This window comes from Bombina bombina, chromosome 2 (genome assembly GCF_027579735.1).
Source record: "Bombina bombina isolate aBomBom1 chromosome 2, aBomBom1.pri, whole genome shotgun sequence".
NCBI lineage: Eukaryota > Metazoa > Chordata > Amphibia > Anura > Bombinatoridae > Bombina > Bombina bombina.
In genome coordinates this window covers 697,262,321-697,280,028 of record NC_069500.1, presented here as the reverse complement: position 1 = coordinate 697,280,028, position 17,708 = coordinate 697,262,321, and the positions used below count along the sequence as shown (strand labels likewise).

Genomic DNA, 17,708 nt, shown 5'->3' with positions numbered 1-17,708 from the left:
CTTCACTGAGCTAACCTGATATACCCACTCTTTTTAGCCTAACCATAATCTTCCTCATGATTTTATTTTTTATCCTAACTGCAATTCTTAATTCTTCGCCATGTTTAACCATAACCACAAATGCAACCACTACAATAACCTTATTTATACTCTAGTGATTATTCTGTTTAAGGAAAAATTAAAGATTGGTGAGCTTACTGTCAAATTGTCAGCCAGTCTATTCTTTTGGTTGGTAAAAATGAAGGGAACTGACTGTAGGGTATTAGGGGGGTATGACACTGATTCAGTGTCTTCACTGCATTAATATAAGTGGGAGAATTGGGTTAGTGGGGTTAAAAGGATATAAAGGACAACATTGAAATGTGCATGGGTGCATTTCAATTTTAAATAGAAGCATTTTTGCAGTATTCTTCCATTGGCAATAATGCTTCTAGTAAAATGTTTTATGTTTTTTTAGTTGCAGAGACAAGTCCAGTGCAATAAAGCACTGCATGATATGAGAGTTGTGTTACACTTTGTGCATTGTATTTTATATTACTATACATTTCAGATTGGGTCCTTTCAGTATCATTGCATTTAATCTTTGCACTTTCTCCTTTGTATTTTAATACATTCAAATTTTGATAGGGATTTTACACATTCTGATTATGCTTTGAAAGTTTCTGTGTGACTTTAATAATTTAGGATCATACTTTGTGTAAAATAACATTGAACTTTGTATTTTCTCCATTGTAAACTGACAGTTTCAGAAAGTGGGAGGGACAGGGCAGTTCTCTGGGCTGAACAGGAGTGTTCCCAGGGTATGTCTGAAGCTCTCTCACAAGTCTTGTGAAATTTTCTAAGCATTTTAAACAAGCTGGTCTCATTGATTTGTCTCGCCAGCTGTATGCAGGTGAAGTTTGCTCAAAATTCACAATACACTTATTTTAACTAAAAGAAAATAATTATAAACAAAAGTATAGACAACAGCAAGTAAAATTGTAGATAAAACATTTCAGTTTAATTTGGAATTGATGCAAACAGAGCCTTTATATCAGCCCCAGGGGTTCTCCAGTTACCTTCTCTCTCCCATGTGACATTTTGTATCCCAGAGCTTTATTACTTTCTATGGAAGGCATCTCTCATCTCTCTGCGATTTCCAGGTTACTTCCCTTTTTCTTAGAAAATTGAGTAAGTTCTGCCCCTGTGAAGGCAGCACTATATTTTCTCTCCAAACTAGAGAATGTTTAATTATCTGGCCCATAGAAAGTAATGGTGCTCTCTCAGAAACTGAAGCTGACAGTTTTTTGGTTTTAATTTAAATAAAAGACATGCAAAATGCAATCTAATTTATAAAAGAAACACACACACACACACATATATATATATATATATATATATATATATATATAAATATATACTGTATATATATATATATACTGTATATATATATATATCATATAAGTATAAGCCTGATTTGTTAAAGTTACACAGAAACTGTGAAATCCTAATCAGAATTTGTAAAATCACATTCCTAAATACATTGCTGTATACAAAATAAAATACAAAATAGAAAGTGCAAAGTTTAAATGTAATAAAATGTAAGCTAAAGTGTAAATTGATATAAAATAGAAAGCACAAAGTGTAAATGCAGCAGAACTGCTATATTGTACTGGGCTTGTCTCTCCTTCACATACAGAAATGCAGGGAGTGCCCCTTGGAGAAACAAAGCAAAATTTGTCTTTTGAATATTTAACTAGGGATCTCACAGTGCTGGAAGATCATTTTAGAATATCTCACCTGAGCGCAGAGGTTTTAAATATCAGGGTCTCTATGAGAAGGTGTCATGTTTGAATACTGATGTGCATATGCTGCTGAAAAACAGTAATACCAGTTACTAGAAAAAATAGAAGAAGCAAAATTGATTAAAATTCGGTATTCAAGTGTTATTTCCAGTTTTTGAATGTTGCTTTCATTTTTGAATGTTCATAATTAGATAGAAAATCCACATTCGAAAGTTCGAATGTAAAATTCAATTTAATAAATACTATTCTGGAGTTCAATAGTTCAAGGGGTAGGGAATTTAGTAAACTAAATTTAAATTTAAAGAAAGCATTACAAATACTATTACAAATATATTGATTCAAATTTTTCAAATTCAAATATTGCATAATTCAAATCAAATTAGTAGAAAAATTTGAATCTAATATTACATTTAAAGATAGCATTAGAAAAACTAATACATTAAACAAATGTTAGAATGTTGTACAAACATTCAAAATACAAAAGAATGAACAAACATTCGCCCGTCCCTACAAAATCCTTCTATTTAAAAATAAAATATAATCATAATCATGTACATTTCAGTTTTGTCCTTTCTGTCCCTTTAAGGTGGTATTCAGTGAAGGTGATTGCTGTAGGACAATGGAGGACGGTGATTGGGTCAGCTAATTTAAGTTGTTTTGTAGTGAGGGGTTTGTTTTGAGGTTAACATGTTAAAAGAGTATTAGGACATTGTGATTAGAATTATTTTCAGTGGAGGAAGTTACTGTTAATTTTACCATAGTGGGGGATATAGATAACACAGTAAAGGGTTAAATTGCAATGGGGAAGATTACAGTAAGTTTACCATATTGGGGGATAGAGACAGAATCTACAGTCAGAGTCAAATTGTGGTGGGCAAATTTGTAGTTAGGGTTAATATTCTGTATGAATGAGTAATGAGTAATATTGGCGCTAGTGTCATTGCTGTTGTGGTTATAAACTCACTAGTGGTTTTTTTTTTTTTACAAATTACTTGAATATATGATGTTTAAATAATAACAGCTGTGACAGCTCATTAAAATGGAGCCACTCTGCTGCTAGATTTTTTCATGTTCACTCAATTAGCCCCATAAATGCACTTTTTCTAAAAAAATATAATAATATTATGTTTATAGTACGGTCCTTTGTAAATTGACTAACATATTTTGATTCTGCACACAATATCTTCAAAACTGTAGTATTATTTGACTTGACATTTTCATTTTACTTTGGGTATTTTCATTGTGTCATTTCTCTAGCTATTAGCTCCAGTTAAATAAAAAGAGAGAAGCGCTCAACCTGGGAACAAACATTAGCATAATAGCTTGTTCTATGGCTAGTTACCACCCAAGAAGCAGCCATTTTTGCTCAACATGTGCCTTTCACAGAGAAGAACTTTCCTGAAGCATATCAGTCTGATCCTGACTTAACAGTACAGTCCAGCCTTGAAATACCAGGCAATCTCTCTCTGAACGAGAGAAACGGTAAAACTCCAGATGTACGTTTCGGCCTATTGTGGGCCTTGTCAGTGAGGTGCAGCCATATCCCTCTAGGCACATTGAGCAACGGGGCCACGTCTGGATTCCCACATTATGCTTAGGGAGACTTCCCTAATGGGGATATTTATCAAAGCGTCAACTGATAATACGCTGGAATCCCACATTGTATTTGACGCAAGATTGATCCATCGTAGTTGACAAAGCATCAAGATCATCAAATGTTAAAATGTGTGACGAAATATACGCTCCTGCGATCTCAATCCAACGTAGATCGATGCTTGCATCATTACAGATGTTTTAAATTCACATTCTACTCTATTTGACCCTTTTCCCAATTTATCAAACATTTAACAGGTACGCTTGCGTCTTTTTCCGACGCAGCGTACTTAGTTTTCAAACCGCCACCCTTGAGTCCACGGATGCCATAGAAATCAATGGGAGTCTGAAAACACAGAAAGCTTATGTTCGATGCTGCAAAAAAATGAAGCATATTACATAATAAAAGTAAATTAGAAACTCTATTAAAATTGTATACCCTTTCTAAATCAAACAATATTATTGCTCCACATTTGGTGCACTAGTAGATATAGGGATAAAAATGAAAAATACATTACTACTTATGGATTATGTTACATCTTTGTTTCTCGTTACAAAGCAAGGGGACAATATTATTTCTCCAAATTTAGTGCAAAGTTTTGCCCCAAACTTGTTGCACTAATAGATATAGAGATAAAAATGAAATAAATACACAACATAATATAGCTAACTTCCTTTTTATATTTTTGATAAATCTATTTGCATCATGTTTAAGGCATATAATACAAGTCCCACTCTCCATTTCGCAACAAATTTGATGCAACACTTTCCGCGCCAATTATGACACAAACTCCTAAACAACCCACACACTAGTGAATTTTTCAACCACTTTTAATTGGAATATGTATAATCACATGATTTATGACATTAGACTGACATCTGATTCAAATATTCATATTAAACTATCACTAATGAATCAAATTGCTCGATACTTGTGTCATTGATCACTCATCAGAACTTGTAAGTGCCATTTGTTACATTGTGCATTATACTTTTGAAAGTATGTATATGTGAAATTAGTATTAAAGATAAACATTGATGCTGACATTAGGACACACAGTGTAATATTTTAGACAATGATTTTAAAATTCAAATGATGTTTGATTCAATATAATCTTAAACTGATATCTCAAAGGTATAGTCTACCTAACATTAAACTGTCATGAATCAGATACAACAGAAATTAAAATCACCTCTTTACTGTCATGTTATTTTCAGTGTATTTCTTCCTTCTCTTGAATTTATTTTTCAGTAAGAAATGTCATCTTATATGCAAGCCCATTTTATAACACCTGTGTAGGGGTGGTTTTTAAAATTAGATTGCAATCAGGAGGGGTTACACAGGTACAGAGAGAAAACTGGTCCAGCTCTTAAAATATCCATTGATTGCAAAAAAATACATATGATACCCTGATTACATGTTATAGTCACAATTATTCCTGCTCAAAATAATAATACATTTACACTATATACATATAGTGGTATAAATAAACACAGAAATATGAAAGACAGCATTGTTTAGAACAAAAAAAAATGAATTTAGGGACATGTAAATATGTATGCAAAAGATTTCTGACACACACACACACCTATATATATATATATATATATATATATATATATGCAAAGATATATGTACATATTCTAGCATTAATAATCATTTATAAAGAAAAACATGAGATAAAAGCATATCATGACTTCTAGAAATACGAATATACATTCATTTATGTGAAGGTATCATATAACAGATTTTTTTGTATAACAAATAAATATAAAAATAACTTTCTATGAGATATTCTTTGTTGATGTATAAATCTAGCTATTTCTTGAACATTAACAGATGAAAAATAAAAGATTAGCTTTAGAGAAATGTGCTTGTTCATGGACAGTAATGAAATTGTATAAATAAAGTTGGGAAAAAAACAGAATAACCGCAACATCGATGATTGTTAGTTAACAACAGTCCGATGCTCATCACGCCTACTTGATGCTTGTGTTTTTGACAGTTTTTTTATATTAAAAAGGGCATTGTATGCAGATCTGCGGTAGCGATGTCTGGCGATGTCTGGCGAGCGTATTGACGCCGGTGAATGCACCGAGATTGATACTTTGATAAATATCCCCCTAAGAGTCATAATTTGCATAAATAAAAAGAGAGAAGTGCTCAACCTGGGAACGAACAATAGCATAATAGCTGGTTATATTGCTAGTTACCACCCAAGAACATGTGCCTTTCACAAAGAAGAACTTTCCTGAAGCATATCAGTCTGATCCTGACTTCACAGTACAGTCCAGCCCCGAAATACCAGGCAATCCCACTCGGAACGAGAGAAACGGCAAAACTCCAGATGTACATTTCTTCTAGTGTGGGCCTCATAAGTGAGGTGCAGCCATATCCCTCTAGGCACACTGAGCAATGGTCCACAACTGGATTCCCATGCTTATGGAGACTTTCCTAACAGTCATAATTTGCATAAATAAAAAGAGAGAAGCGCTCAACCTGGGAGAGAACAATAGCATAATAACTTGTTCTATGGCTAGTTACCACCCAAGAAGCAGCCTCTTTTTGCTCAATATGTGCCTTTCACATAGAAGAACTTTCCTGTAGTATATCAGTATGACTCTGACTAAACAATGCAGTCCAGTATGGCAAAACTACAGACGTACGTTTCGGCCTAGTGTGGGCCTCATCAGTGAGGTGCAGCCATATCCCTCTAGGCACATTGAGCAACGGGTCCACGCCTGGATACCCGCATCACACTTAGGGAGACTTCCCTAAGAGTCATAATTTGCATAAATTAAAATAGAGAAGCGCTCAACCTGGGAACGAACTATAGCATAATAGCTTGTTTTATAGCTAGTTACCACCCAAGAAGCAGCCTCTGTTTGCTCAACATGTGCCTTTTACAGAGAAGAACTTTCCTGTAGCATATCAGTCTGATCCTGACTTAACAGTACAGTCCAGCCCCGAAATACCAGGCAATCCCTCTCCGAACGAGAGAAACTATTAAAACCTCTCTCTGTATTCTGCTCCAGTTAAAGCTTACGTTTAGATGTGGTGTCTTACAGTGCAGTACATCAGATCTCTGCTAAATGATGCAGCCTGTTAGTATTTTGCAAAAGTGTGTACAACTTTTTATAATTAAAACTTGCCCTTTTGCTTTGGATTCGTCACTAACTGATATTATTATTCTCTACAGGGCGTGTGTGTTGTACACAATTTTAAAGGAACCCATGGGACTCCATCTAAACCTAAGCCTGAAGATCCAAGGGGACTGCCACTTATGGCTTTTCCGAGAGTTGAGAGCCCTCTTGAGACATTAAGTGCACAGGTATTTGATCAGCACTCTTATTTTTCCTAAACATCAAATACAACTCATTTTAAATATGTTTTAAAATAACAGCTTTTTCTCCTATGTTGTATTTTTGTATTGTGTTGATAGTCACACAGTAATATGCTGTTACTCTCTTTTCTTTCATTATTTAGATAAAAGATCAAATTATAAACAACTTTCTAATATAGTTCTATGATATAATTTGCTTTTTACTCTTGGTATCCTTTGTTGAAAATAATACCTAGGTAGGCTCAGGAGCAGCAAAGCACGACTGGGAACTAATTGCTGATTTGTGGTTGTGCATAAATGCCTCTTGTCATTGGCTCACCCATTGTGTTCAGGTAGCTCCCAGTAGTGTGTTGCTGCTCCTTCAACAAAGGGTAACAAAAGAATGAAGCATATTTCATAATAGAAGTAAAGTGGAAAGTTGTATACAGTTGTATCTTCTATCTGAATCATGAACATTTTTTATGTCCCTTTAAAGGGACAGTCTACTTAAAAATTATTATTGTTTAAAAATGATAATATTCCCTTTATTACCTATTATCCAATTATGCATAACCAACACTGTTATATTAATACACTTTTTTCCCTCTATGATTACCTGTATCTAAGTCCCTACAGACTGCCCTTATCCCAATGCTTTTTTTGCATTTTAGCCAATCAATTCTGGTTCTTGTATAATCATTATTGTTCTCCATATGAGTAAGCACAATGTTATCTATATGGCACACATAAACTAGAACTTTCTGCCTCTTGTGCAAGATTTAGAAAGCTAATAAAAAGCACTGAAATAAGAGGCAGTCTGCAGACAAACTTAGAGGTTGTAAAGTATATTAATATGACAATGTTGGTTATGCAAAGCTGGGGAATTGGTAGTGAAGGGATTATGGGGAATTGGTAGTGAAGGGATTATCTAGTTTTTTAAACAATAAAATATAAATCAAGTAGACTGTCCCTTTAAACCCCTTTCTACCCGTAATGCACAGATCATTTCTTTAAATAAATCATTTTCTGACAACAAGCCCCTTTGCAGTCCCTCTGATGGTCCCTGGAATCTAATCAAGGGAGAGGACAATAATTTCTTCAAGGATCCCCTGATAAACTGCTGTATGCTCCTTTCACCAGACAAAAAAGTATGTGTCTGCTAGAAGGGGGTAAATCACACCACACATAACATTACTGATAACTTCCATAAACCTCTATCTAGCACAGACATCTATTTGGTAAGTGAAAGAAACATTCAGCAGCTTATTATGGTAGAGGAAATGTGTCATCTCCGTAGAAACCAGGAAGGTCTATTTAAGTATAGCCCCGCAAGGCCAGAACTCTAGGCACCATGGGGCTCAGTATGTGTAGCCCCCAAACGTATGTCATAGTATACACATTGGGCTCTATCACGTGCCATTTGCTGCCCATCGTTTCAGGCAAGACCACTGCTCCTTAACTTAACCGATCTGATCGGGATGATAGAAAGCCCCCTACTAGCAGCCAATTGGCCACCAGCGAGCATGGGGTGGCATTGCACAAGCATTACTTGTGAAATACTTGTGCAATGATACATGTGGACAGTGAATGCTGTCTGCGCTCACATCAGTGTCCAGTGGACATGATACGTGGTAGAGAATCATGTCCGCTTGACCCTCAATAAATGGAGCCTATTCTCTTGTCCGATTCCTTTATCCTTGGAAGGTTAAAGGGATACCAAATCCACATTTTTTTTCTTTAATGATTCTAATAGAGCAGGCAATTTTAAGCAACTTTCTAATTTACTCATATTATCAATTTTTCTTTGTTCTCTTGCTATCTTGCCATTTTTGGCGAGCTTTTATCAAAATACTCAAAACACTAATTACTCTAAAAGATAAACCTATGTATACGGAAAAAAAAAAAGAATTTATGGCACAGTATACTGAAAACAGTTTAGTTTGATTTGTATTAAGTATAATATTAAAGCTGAAACATATACCGGGTTCTCCATTTGTACTTTGTCCTCTATTGCAAACTGTAACATAGCAGAAAGCTCTCATTTTTATGGAAGACCGCTCACCATTCGCAGAGACAGCCCATTTTCTTTGATAATTGCACTAAGCCTGTCCCTACGAGGCTAAACATGTTGTTCTATGTTTTGCTTGCAAACGTTTGATCACTATAAGAGAACAATGAAAAATGAACATTTTACTACATCTCTGGGAGCATTGTTTTATATAATCCTTCTTGTTTACATGTTTCTTTGTAATCAGAACTTAAATTCAGAAATGTTCAGTATACTGTAGGTGAGGATACAATAGGCAAAATCAGCTGTTTCAAATGATAAAATAAAGGTGAATAAATTATTTGTAAACAATTTAATACACTCTTGTAGGTAAAATGTAAATTTGGGAACACATAAAAGGGACACAAAACCCAATTTTTTTCTTTCTTGATTCAGATAGAGCCTGCAATTTCACCCAACGTTTTAATTTACTCCTATTATAAATTTTTCTTCGTTCTCTTGCTATCTTTATTTAAAGAAGCAGGAATATAAGCATAGAAGCCGGCCCATTTTTAGTTCAGTTGGATAGCGCCTGCTGATTGGTGGCTACTTGTATGCTTACATTCCTGCTTTTTCAAATAAAAATAGTAAGAGAATGAAGAAATATTTATAATAGGAGTAAATTAGAAAGTTGCTTAAAATAGCATGCTCTCTCTGAATCATGAAAGAAAAATGTGGGTTCTGTGTCCCTTTAAAGGGGAGAAAATATTTTATTACATTGCCCCTTTAAACCACATTTTATAACTTCTTTCATAAAGGTTATCATCAAAAATGTGGACTTTATTTTGTTGATATATGTATATTAAATAAATGTAATATTTATACTTCATATGCTAGAAAATACTGTTATATATCATCTCATTACTAAACTGTAAAACAATGAATAATAGTTTCTAGGGAGGAGACAACAAAAATAAGTATGAAAGATTACCGACATGGTTGGATAAACAACAGACTGCTGTCACTATTGAACTACTATTAATGATATTAACTTTTTTAAAGAGGAGATACAAAATATTTCAAGACAGCTCATTCTCATGGTTAAAGATGTGTATTAAACATGCACAGTGCCATCTATTGGTTATAGATATATATTTCATTCTCTCAGAACCATTTATTATTTAATGACCGCTTACTGTTTTTTGCTCATCATTAGTTTTAATTAGAAAAGCTTGGGTGCAGTGTTGTGCTGGAGCACACTATGTGAATTTGTGGTATTCTGATGATAGAATGACTACAATTGAAAATTATTGTTGATATTTCTGTGGCTCATAGTTGTGCACTTATGAGTGGAGTGCTAATTATCACTCACGCTTGCACACTAACTGCGATTGACTTTAGCTATTTACGCATGCCGGATACCGTGCTAATTACTTTGTGAAGAACATTGGAATGTTAAATATGTACCATAAATATACATAAATACATATGTACACACATATAAACATAGCAATATATATGTATGTATCTCTATATAAAAGCCCTTTGCAGGCCACCTGAGACCTTATATCTTTGAGCCCTTTTAACATTTATTGTAATTTTTTTTTCTTCAATAATTTTTATTAGATACTGTTATTATGAGTGTAACTGTAGTTTTAAAAGTAATTTTGATGTTTTTTTGTAACACTTTTTATTCGAGCATATCAGTTAACCAGAGCTCTGAGGTCTGACTAACGCAATGTGTGTTAAATTAAATTGCGCTCCAGCAAACGCGCTTACTTTTAACTTGTAATACGAGCACTACTTCCATTGTGTGCAAAGACCCACGATAAACCTGATTTTGCTTGCTCATAACTGTTAGTAGATATGTGCATGGCGAAAAAATTTGGTTCGGTTCGGATCGATTCGGATTTTTTTGAATTTCGGTTCGGATCGATTCGAATTCGGAAAAATTTGAATCAATTCGTTTCGGATTCGTTTCGGATTTATTCGGATTCGAATACATTCGGTTTGGATTCGGTTTGATTCGGTTCGGAAATTCTGAATTTTGGTAAGTGTTAGGTGGGATGTGCTGTGTATTATACTAGTATTATGTACTGTATATTAGGTGTAACCCATAGCAGAGTGATATAACCTAATATACTGTACAATACTAGTGTAATCCATGGCCATACGGATCTACCGAATAAATCCAAACTAATTTGGATTTATTCATTAGATTCGGCACTAATTTAATTCGGAAATTTGAATCGATTCCGAATCCTGAATTTTAAGAATTCGGATGAATTTCTGAATCGATCCGAATCGCACATGTCTAACTGTTAGCGCTCAACTCGTAATCTAGCCGAAGGGAGATTATTCACCTAGCCTGCATTGTACTGGGAAGTCTGTTTTTATTATGGTTCATGTTAATGTAGGTAATAATGATTATAATAATGATTATATAAATAATGGACCAGTTAAGGTGAAACTTCTAGGCCTATACAAATCTAACTTGAAATAAATATTTAAATGTATTCTTCCAGATTTAGCTTCTGATGTAATGTGCTTAATTATTAAATTAATGTTATGCTAATTAGTACAGGAAGTGATTATTCTTTCAATGAATGTTGATAACCCTAATTGAGACTTAATATGTATATTTGTGTACTGTACATCAACATTGTAAAATACAGTAAATTAATTCTGAAATGAATTCTTCTTTTTCAGAATCACTCGTCATCTATGACTGAAGTTACCTGAATAGAGCAGCGGATAAAGAAACTGTTTTTTTTATAATAGCCTCTAGTGCAACAATTCCAAGAACACAGTTACTCAATGTCAAACTGTGATTACCAGTATTATGTTATATATACATATATATATAGTTATAGGCTGATGTTTTGTACATTTTGTTTAAAGAAGTGATGTTGCTTGCCCTGGTTTTTTTTTTTTTCAATGTCAACTTTAACATCTTGTGTTTATGCCATAATATGACTTTTTTCCTGTTATGGTATATTGTGCACTAAAAAAAAAACAACATCTTTTGAATTGTTGATGTTACGTTGATGTTACGTGATCATGTTTGTATACAATTTTTGTATTATTTTATATGCATTGAGCTGCAATGTAAATAAAATGCGATCATATACTTTTTATTTCATTACTGCACAGGAGGATTTTATACTTGAAATGTTTGCAGGAATGAACAATTATTTTTTTTTTTTCATTTGCATAGTGCATTATCCTACATATAGTTAACATTTTTGTTTTGTATATCTGAAAATGTTTGCCTACTACAGAGGCTAGTAAAAATACAGTAGCTTCTGTATAGCGCTAGTGTCATAGCCAGGGAAGCGCTATCCCCCCAGCATAATTGCTGGTCCTCCATTTTCAGCCATTCTTCCCACTACCACTCTGCCTGGGACACTCCTTGACTCTACCTGGCCTTCCAATACATGCCAGTCCCTGCTCAGTCACGGCCTAAACACTTCTGGGAGCTGTTGGGAAGTATTTATGTGCTGAAGCTATAATGTAGCTGTATGATATACTCTTTTTGTTTTTACGCTACAGGTATTCAGTAAAACAAATAAGCAAATCATTGTATCACCAATACATTTTTATGCCATATTGGTACTTCCAATTTTTTTTTTAAAGGGATATAAAACCCAAAATGTTTCTTTCATGATTCAGCTAGAACATACAAATTTAAATAACTTTCCAGTTTACTTCTATTATCAAATTATCTTTGTTTTCTTGTTACCCTTTGTTGAAAAGCAGAGAAGTTAGTTCAGGAGCATGCGCAAATGTTATACATTAACAAGATCACTATCCTGTTGTGCTCAAGATATGTGCACGCCACGTATTTAGATATCTCTCCAACAAAGAATAACATGAGAACAATGCAAATTTGTCCCTTTAAGGATTTTAAATTTAATTCTAATAAGCTCTCCTCCTATAATTTTCTCCCATAAATTTGTTATTTGTAAATTTAGTGAACTTGCTTTATTTATGAAAAAGATGGTCAGTTTTCACAATGGTTACTGAAAGGGTTATGTATACAGTACAACTTGGTCGACAGTTATATGCTATTATTTATCGCATGAATGGTAATGTAATTTGTCTGAATTTTAATTAAAATAACTAAACATTGATAAAAGGGGTGTAAAAAAAGACACATTTTTTTCTGGATCACTTATTTTTGGTAATTTCCTAAAAAAAAGAAATGAAAAGGTTAAAAAAAATAGGGGAAAAATGAATTTCAAAATATTAAACAATAATGAAACAATATAGGGAAAACATTTCTTTTTCTCAATACCACATTTTTGTTAATTGTCTTTACTGTACATGCCAAAATATATCACTTTTGTCTTTTGAAATTAATGTCTGTATTTAATTCTGGTTTGAGCCAGTAGTGCTTGGTGATGTTTAAATTTTAAAAGTTTTTGAGCAATAAACTGTTCAGTTTTATTTAGCTGCTTATAATCTTCTTTATTTTAAGACATGTTAGTCAACTTGGTATAATTGTCATAGGAATAGAATTCAATACAATAGTAAAAAAAAACTATAGTATTTGGGAATTTTTACTTTCAGAAAATGTACCTTAAAGGGACAGTCTACACCTTAGTCATCTAAAAGTCTTCCCTTAGATTAAGCTGCAAATAGCCTCCTGCACCCTTTCTATATCATGCAGCAGGAACAGTAAAACAGTTATTTTAAAATGAATATTGTTTCTGGCCACTTTGAAATGGCTACCAAGCTCAGCCCACTGATGACATCACGATCTGGGCTGCATCTATGCACTCTGCTGAATAGCATTAACAGTCTGTTGAATCCAACTAGTGAGCCTTTTGTGATCGGATGCCATATGCAGCCCAGATCATGATGTCATCAGTAGGCTGAGCATGGCAGCCATTTCAAAAGGGCCAGAAACAATATTAACTTTAAAATAACATTTTTACTGTTCCTGCTGCATGATATAAAAAGGGGAGCAGGAGGATATTTGCAGCTTAATCTAAGGTAAGACTTTAAGATGACGAAGTTGCAGACTGTCCCTTTAAACGGATGGTGACTTTAAAATTATACTTTTGCAACTCAGATACAGTATGCAATTCTAAACAACATTCCAACTTACTTATATTAACACATTTGCTTAATTCTCTTGGTACCTTTGCTGAAGAGTAAATTTAGGTAGGCTCACAGGGAAGTGTGCACAAATCTTTAGCAGTGTTACCTCTATGGCCAGTTTTGAGAGCGGCTCAGCAGTGAAACAGTTAATTAGAGCAATTTGCAAACACTACACAATGCAGACTGCAAGGTGTGCTTCTCTTGCCCCTCACAAAACTGGTCTTAGGGGAAACACTATACTCAATGGCAGCAGTATTGTTAATGTTGCTACTAATATTATTGCTAACACTTCAGCCATAGAGTGTTAAATATGCTTACACTCTCCTGAGCTCCAATGAACCTTCCTAATTTACTCTTCAGCAAAGCATAACAAAAGAACTAAGGAAATTTGATAATAGAAGTAAATTGGAACATTGTTTAATATTGCATGCTCTGTCTGAACCATTCAAGTTTAATTTTGACTTTTCTGTCCCTTTAAATAAATGTAAAAGTGTAATACTCCAATGCTCTAATTCACTAGTGTTCAATGTATAATTAAAGTCAGGTGTGCTCTCATGCCATTCCACAGCAGGCCCTGGCTTGAGATTAATGGATATATGAATATGCTACTCCTGATTTGCCAAATCGCCATTACCTGTTGTGGAGCATCAATATAGTTCACCTGGAAAATCCTTTATAGGGTTGAAACATATACGGGTTGATCACTATCTTGCACTTGTTTTTGGCAGATAAGAATTTCTTAATGTTGGATGATATTGTCAATGTGTTTTTCTACTGATAACAATCACAAAATGCCTTGGCCATTAATACAGCTGAAGCGCAAAATCATTACCTGTCCACCGAATCTCTAAATTTTCAAATCATTCATTATTAGGGGCTGTAGCGATCATGTCCGCCAGACATCGATAAATACGACAGCATACGCTGTCAGCATTTATCATTGCACAAGCAGTTCTGGTGAACTGCTTGTGCAATGCCGCCCCCTGCAGATTCACTGCAAATTGGCCTCTAGCAGGGGTGTCAATCACCATTCAATTCCATTCAATCACGCATTCAGAGGCGGCAGACGAGTTAAGGAGCTACGGTCTTAAGACCGCTGCTTCTTAGCTCCTGTTTCTGGCGAGCCTGAAGGCTCACACAGAAACAGATGTATTTGGCCCCATTCGGGCCATGATAAAAAATCGGCCCCTTAATGTTTACTACAAAGATGCATAAAACCTATGGATTGATCACAATCTTGTACTTGGTTTTCTAGATAACAATGTAAGTGTTTTTTTGTTTTTTTTTACAGTGCTCACAATTCCAAAATGCTTCTGCAATTAATACACCTGAAGCTAAATATGTTACCCTTACAAAACCTCAAACCTCAAAATGGAAACCTCATAAAAACAAGCTGATAGCTTGTTAATCTTGTGATTTTTTTAATGGGATGCTAAACCCATCTTTCATGATTCATATAGAACATGCAATTTTAAGCAACTTTCTAATTTACTCCTATTATCAAATTTTCTTTTGGTATCTTTATCTGAAAAGCAGGAATGTAAAGCTTAGAAGTCGGCCCCTTTTTGATTCAGCACCTGGGTAGCGCTTGCCGATTGCTGGCTAAATGTAGAAATCAATTAACAAGCGCTACCAAAAATGGGCCGGCTTCTAAGCTTTACATTCCTGCTTTTCAAATAAAGATACCAAGAGAATAAAGAAAATTTGATAATAGGAGTAAATTAGAAAGTTGCTTAAAATAGCCTGCTCTATATGAATCATGAAAGAAAAAAATTGGGTTTGGTGTCCCTTTAATAAAAAAAAAATAACAAAAAAACCCACAAAACAAAATAGTAATTTTGGAGGTTAGCCATTACATCACTGATTATAGAGCCTATGAGGCCTACTTATCAAGCCGTCAACTGTGTTGCATTCAACGGCACTAATACGCTCGCCTAAAATCGGCTTACATTGCGGCCGCGGACCTGAATACGCTCTCCATATTTATCAAGAAAGCTGTCAAAAAGTCACGCACCAAGTATGGGGCGATGAGCAACGGACTGTTGTTAACTAAACAGTCATCGATCTCTCTGCTATTCGGATTTTTCCCAGCTTTATTTATGCCCTGTCACTAAACACCGCCACTATACTAAAAATTTTAACCCGCCGCTCCCGGACCCCGCCACAACGAAATAAAGTTATTAACCCCTATCCCGCCGCTCTCCCGGACCCACCGCAACTCTAATAAAGTTATTAACCCTTATCACTCTGCTCCCGGACCTCACCGCAACTCTAATAAAGTTATTAACCCCTATCCCTCTGCTCCCGGAGCCCTCCACAACTAAATAAATGTATTAACCCCTAAACCGCCACTCCCGGAGCCCACCGCAACTAACTAAATGTATTAACCCCTAAACCCCTGGCCTCCCACATCACTACCACTTTCTAAACCTATTAACCCCTAAACCGCCAGCCCCCCACATCACCATAAACTAAATGAAGCTATTAACCCCTAAACCTAACAAGCCGCTAACTTTACATTAAAATTACAACATCCCTATCTTATAATAAATATAAACTTACCTGTAGAATTAAATTATTAAACTATTAATTAACCTATCCTAACTATTATACTAAAATTACATTAAACTATATTAAACTATTAATTAACCTACCCTAACTATTATACTAAAATTACATTAAACTAACAATTAAATTAACTATATTACATATTTAAAAACCTAACCCTATTCAAGTTATTTAAATCTACAATAAAGAATTACTAAGTTACAAAAAACTAACAACTAAGTTACACAAAATAAAAAACACTAAGTTACAAAAAAGAATAAACACTAAATTACACAAAATAAAAAATAAATTATCAAATATTTAAACTAATTACACCTAATCTTATAGCCCTATGAAAATAAAAAGTCCCCCCAAAATAACAAAAAAAACCCTAGCCTACAATAAACTACCAATGGCCCTTAAAAGGGCCTTTTGCGGGGCATTGCCCCAAAGAAATCAGCTATTTAACCTTTTAAAAAAAATACAAACACCACCCTGTCATATTACCACCCCTTATGGCAGCTCATTCTGACACCCTATAAATACTGACCTGTGTCTTCCTGTCATTGCTTGTTATTTTGAATTCCTCAGTCTTCTATTGCTCTGATATGCTGTGAAATCTGACAGGCCTTCTACTGAGACACTTCTGACATCATCAGCTGCAGCCGGGTTTGGCTACTCTCCCTCAGCTCTGTGAACACACTTCCTGCTCACTCCTGCTCTGCAAACTTTGAGAGTAATCCCTGCTCTCTCATTTTTTCTTAAGTTCTACTTGCTGTGATAACGGACCTGTAAACTCAGTGATATTCTACTCAAAGGTATTTTTTGTGCATAACTTTGTTTATTCTATTAAGGATTATTTTGCATCACATTAGAGCTCTTACTTTTTCTATTATGCATATTTATTTTTACTATATCAGGGTACTCAGTTTTGTTATGTTATATAAAGGGTTTAAACAATTGCATTGAGAATTAAGACTTTTACTCATTTGTTTAGCAAATCCTTTATTAAAATAAACACAGTGCTTAAATACTATGAACTAAGCTGTGGTTAATGGTTAAAAGCTGCTGTTTTACACCTTTTTTACTTCAGCCTGAGTTTGTTCAGCAGCTGAGTTGTCTGCATCTCCTTTTTTCAGAAAATAATCTACTTGGATTATTACACACCCCAACAGTAAAACTCACCACCCACACAGCCAACCCCCCCAAATAAAATTTTATCTAAAAAAACCTAAGTTCCCCATTGCCCTGAAAAGGGCATTTGGATGGGCGTTGCCCTTAAAAGGGCATTTAGCTCTTTTTCCGCACAAAGTCCCTAATCTAAAATTAAAACCCACTCAATAAACCCTTAAAAAATCCTAACACTAA

The 17,708-nt window shown here is 34.5% G+C and overlaps 1 protein-coding gene across 1 annotated transcript in view; it reads left to right on the top strand.

Annotated features, from left to right (window-relative positions):
- The window catches only part of PLPPR1 (phospholipid phosphatase related 1), a 219,640-nt gene extending 208,211 nt beyond the window's left edge, over positions 1-11,429 (top strand). The window contains exons 6-7 of the mRNA XM_053700630.1: positions 6,578-6,709; positions 11,397-11,429. Coding sequence (XP_053556605.1) covers positions 6,578-6,709; positions 11,397-11,429 — 165 coding nt within the window. The remainder of the gene's footprint in view (positions 1-6,577; positions 6,710-11,396) is intronic.
- Positions 11,430-17,708: the final 6,279 nt, after the last annotated feature.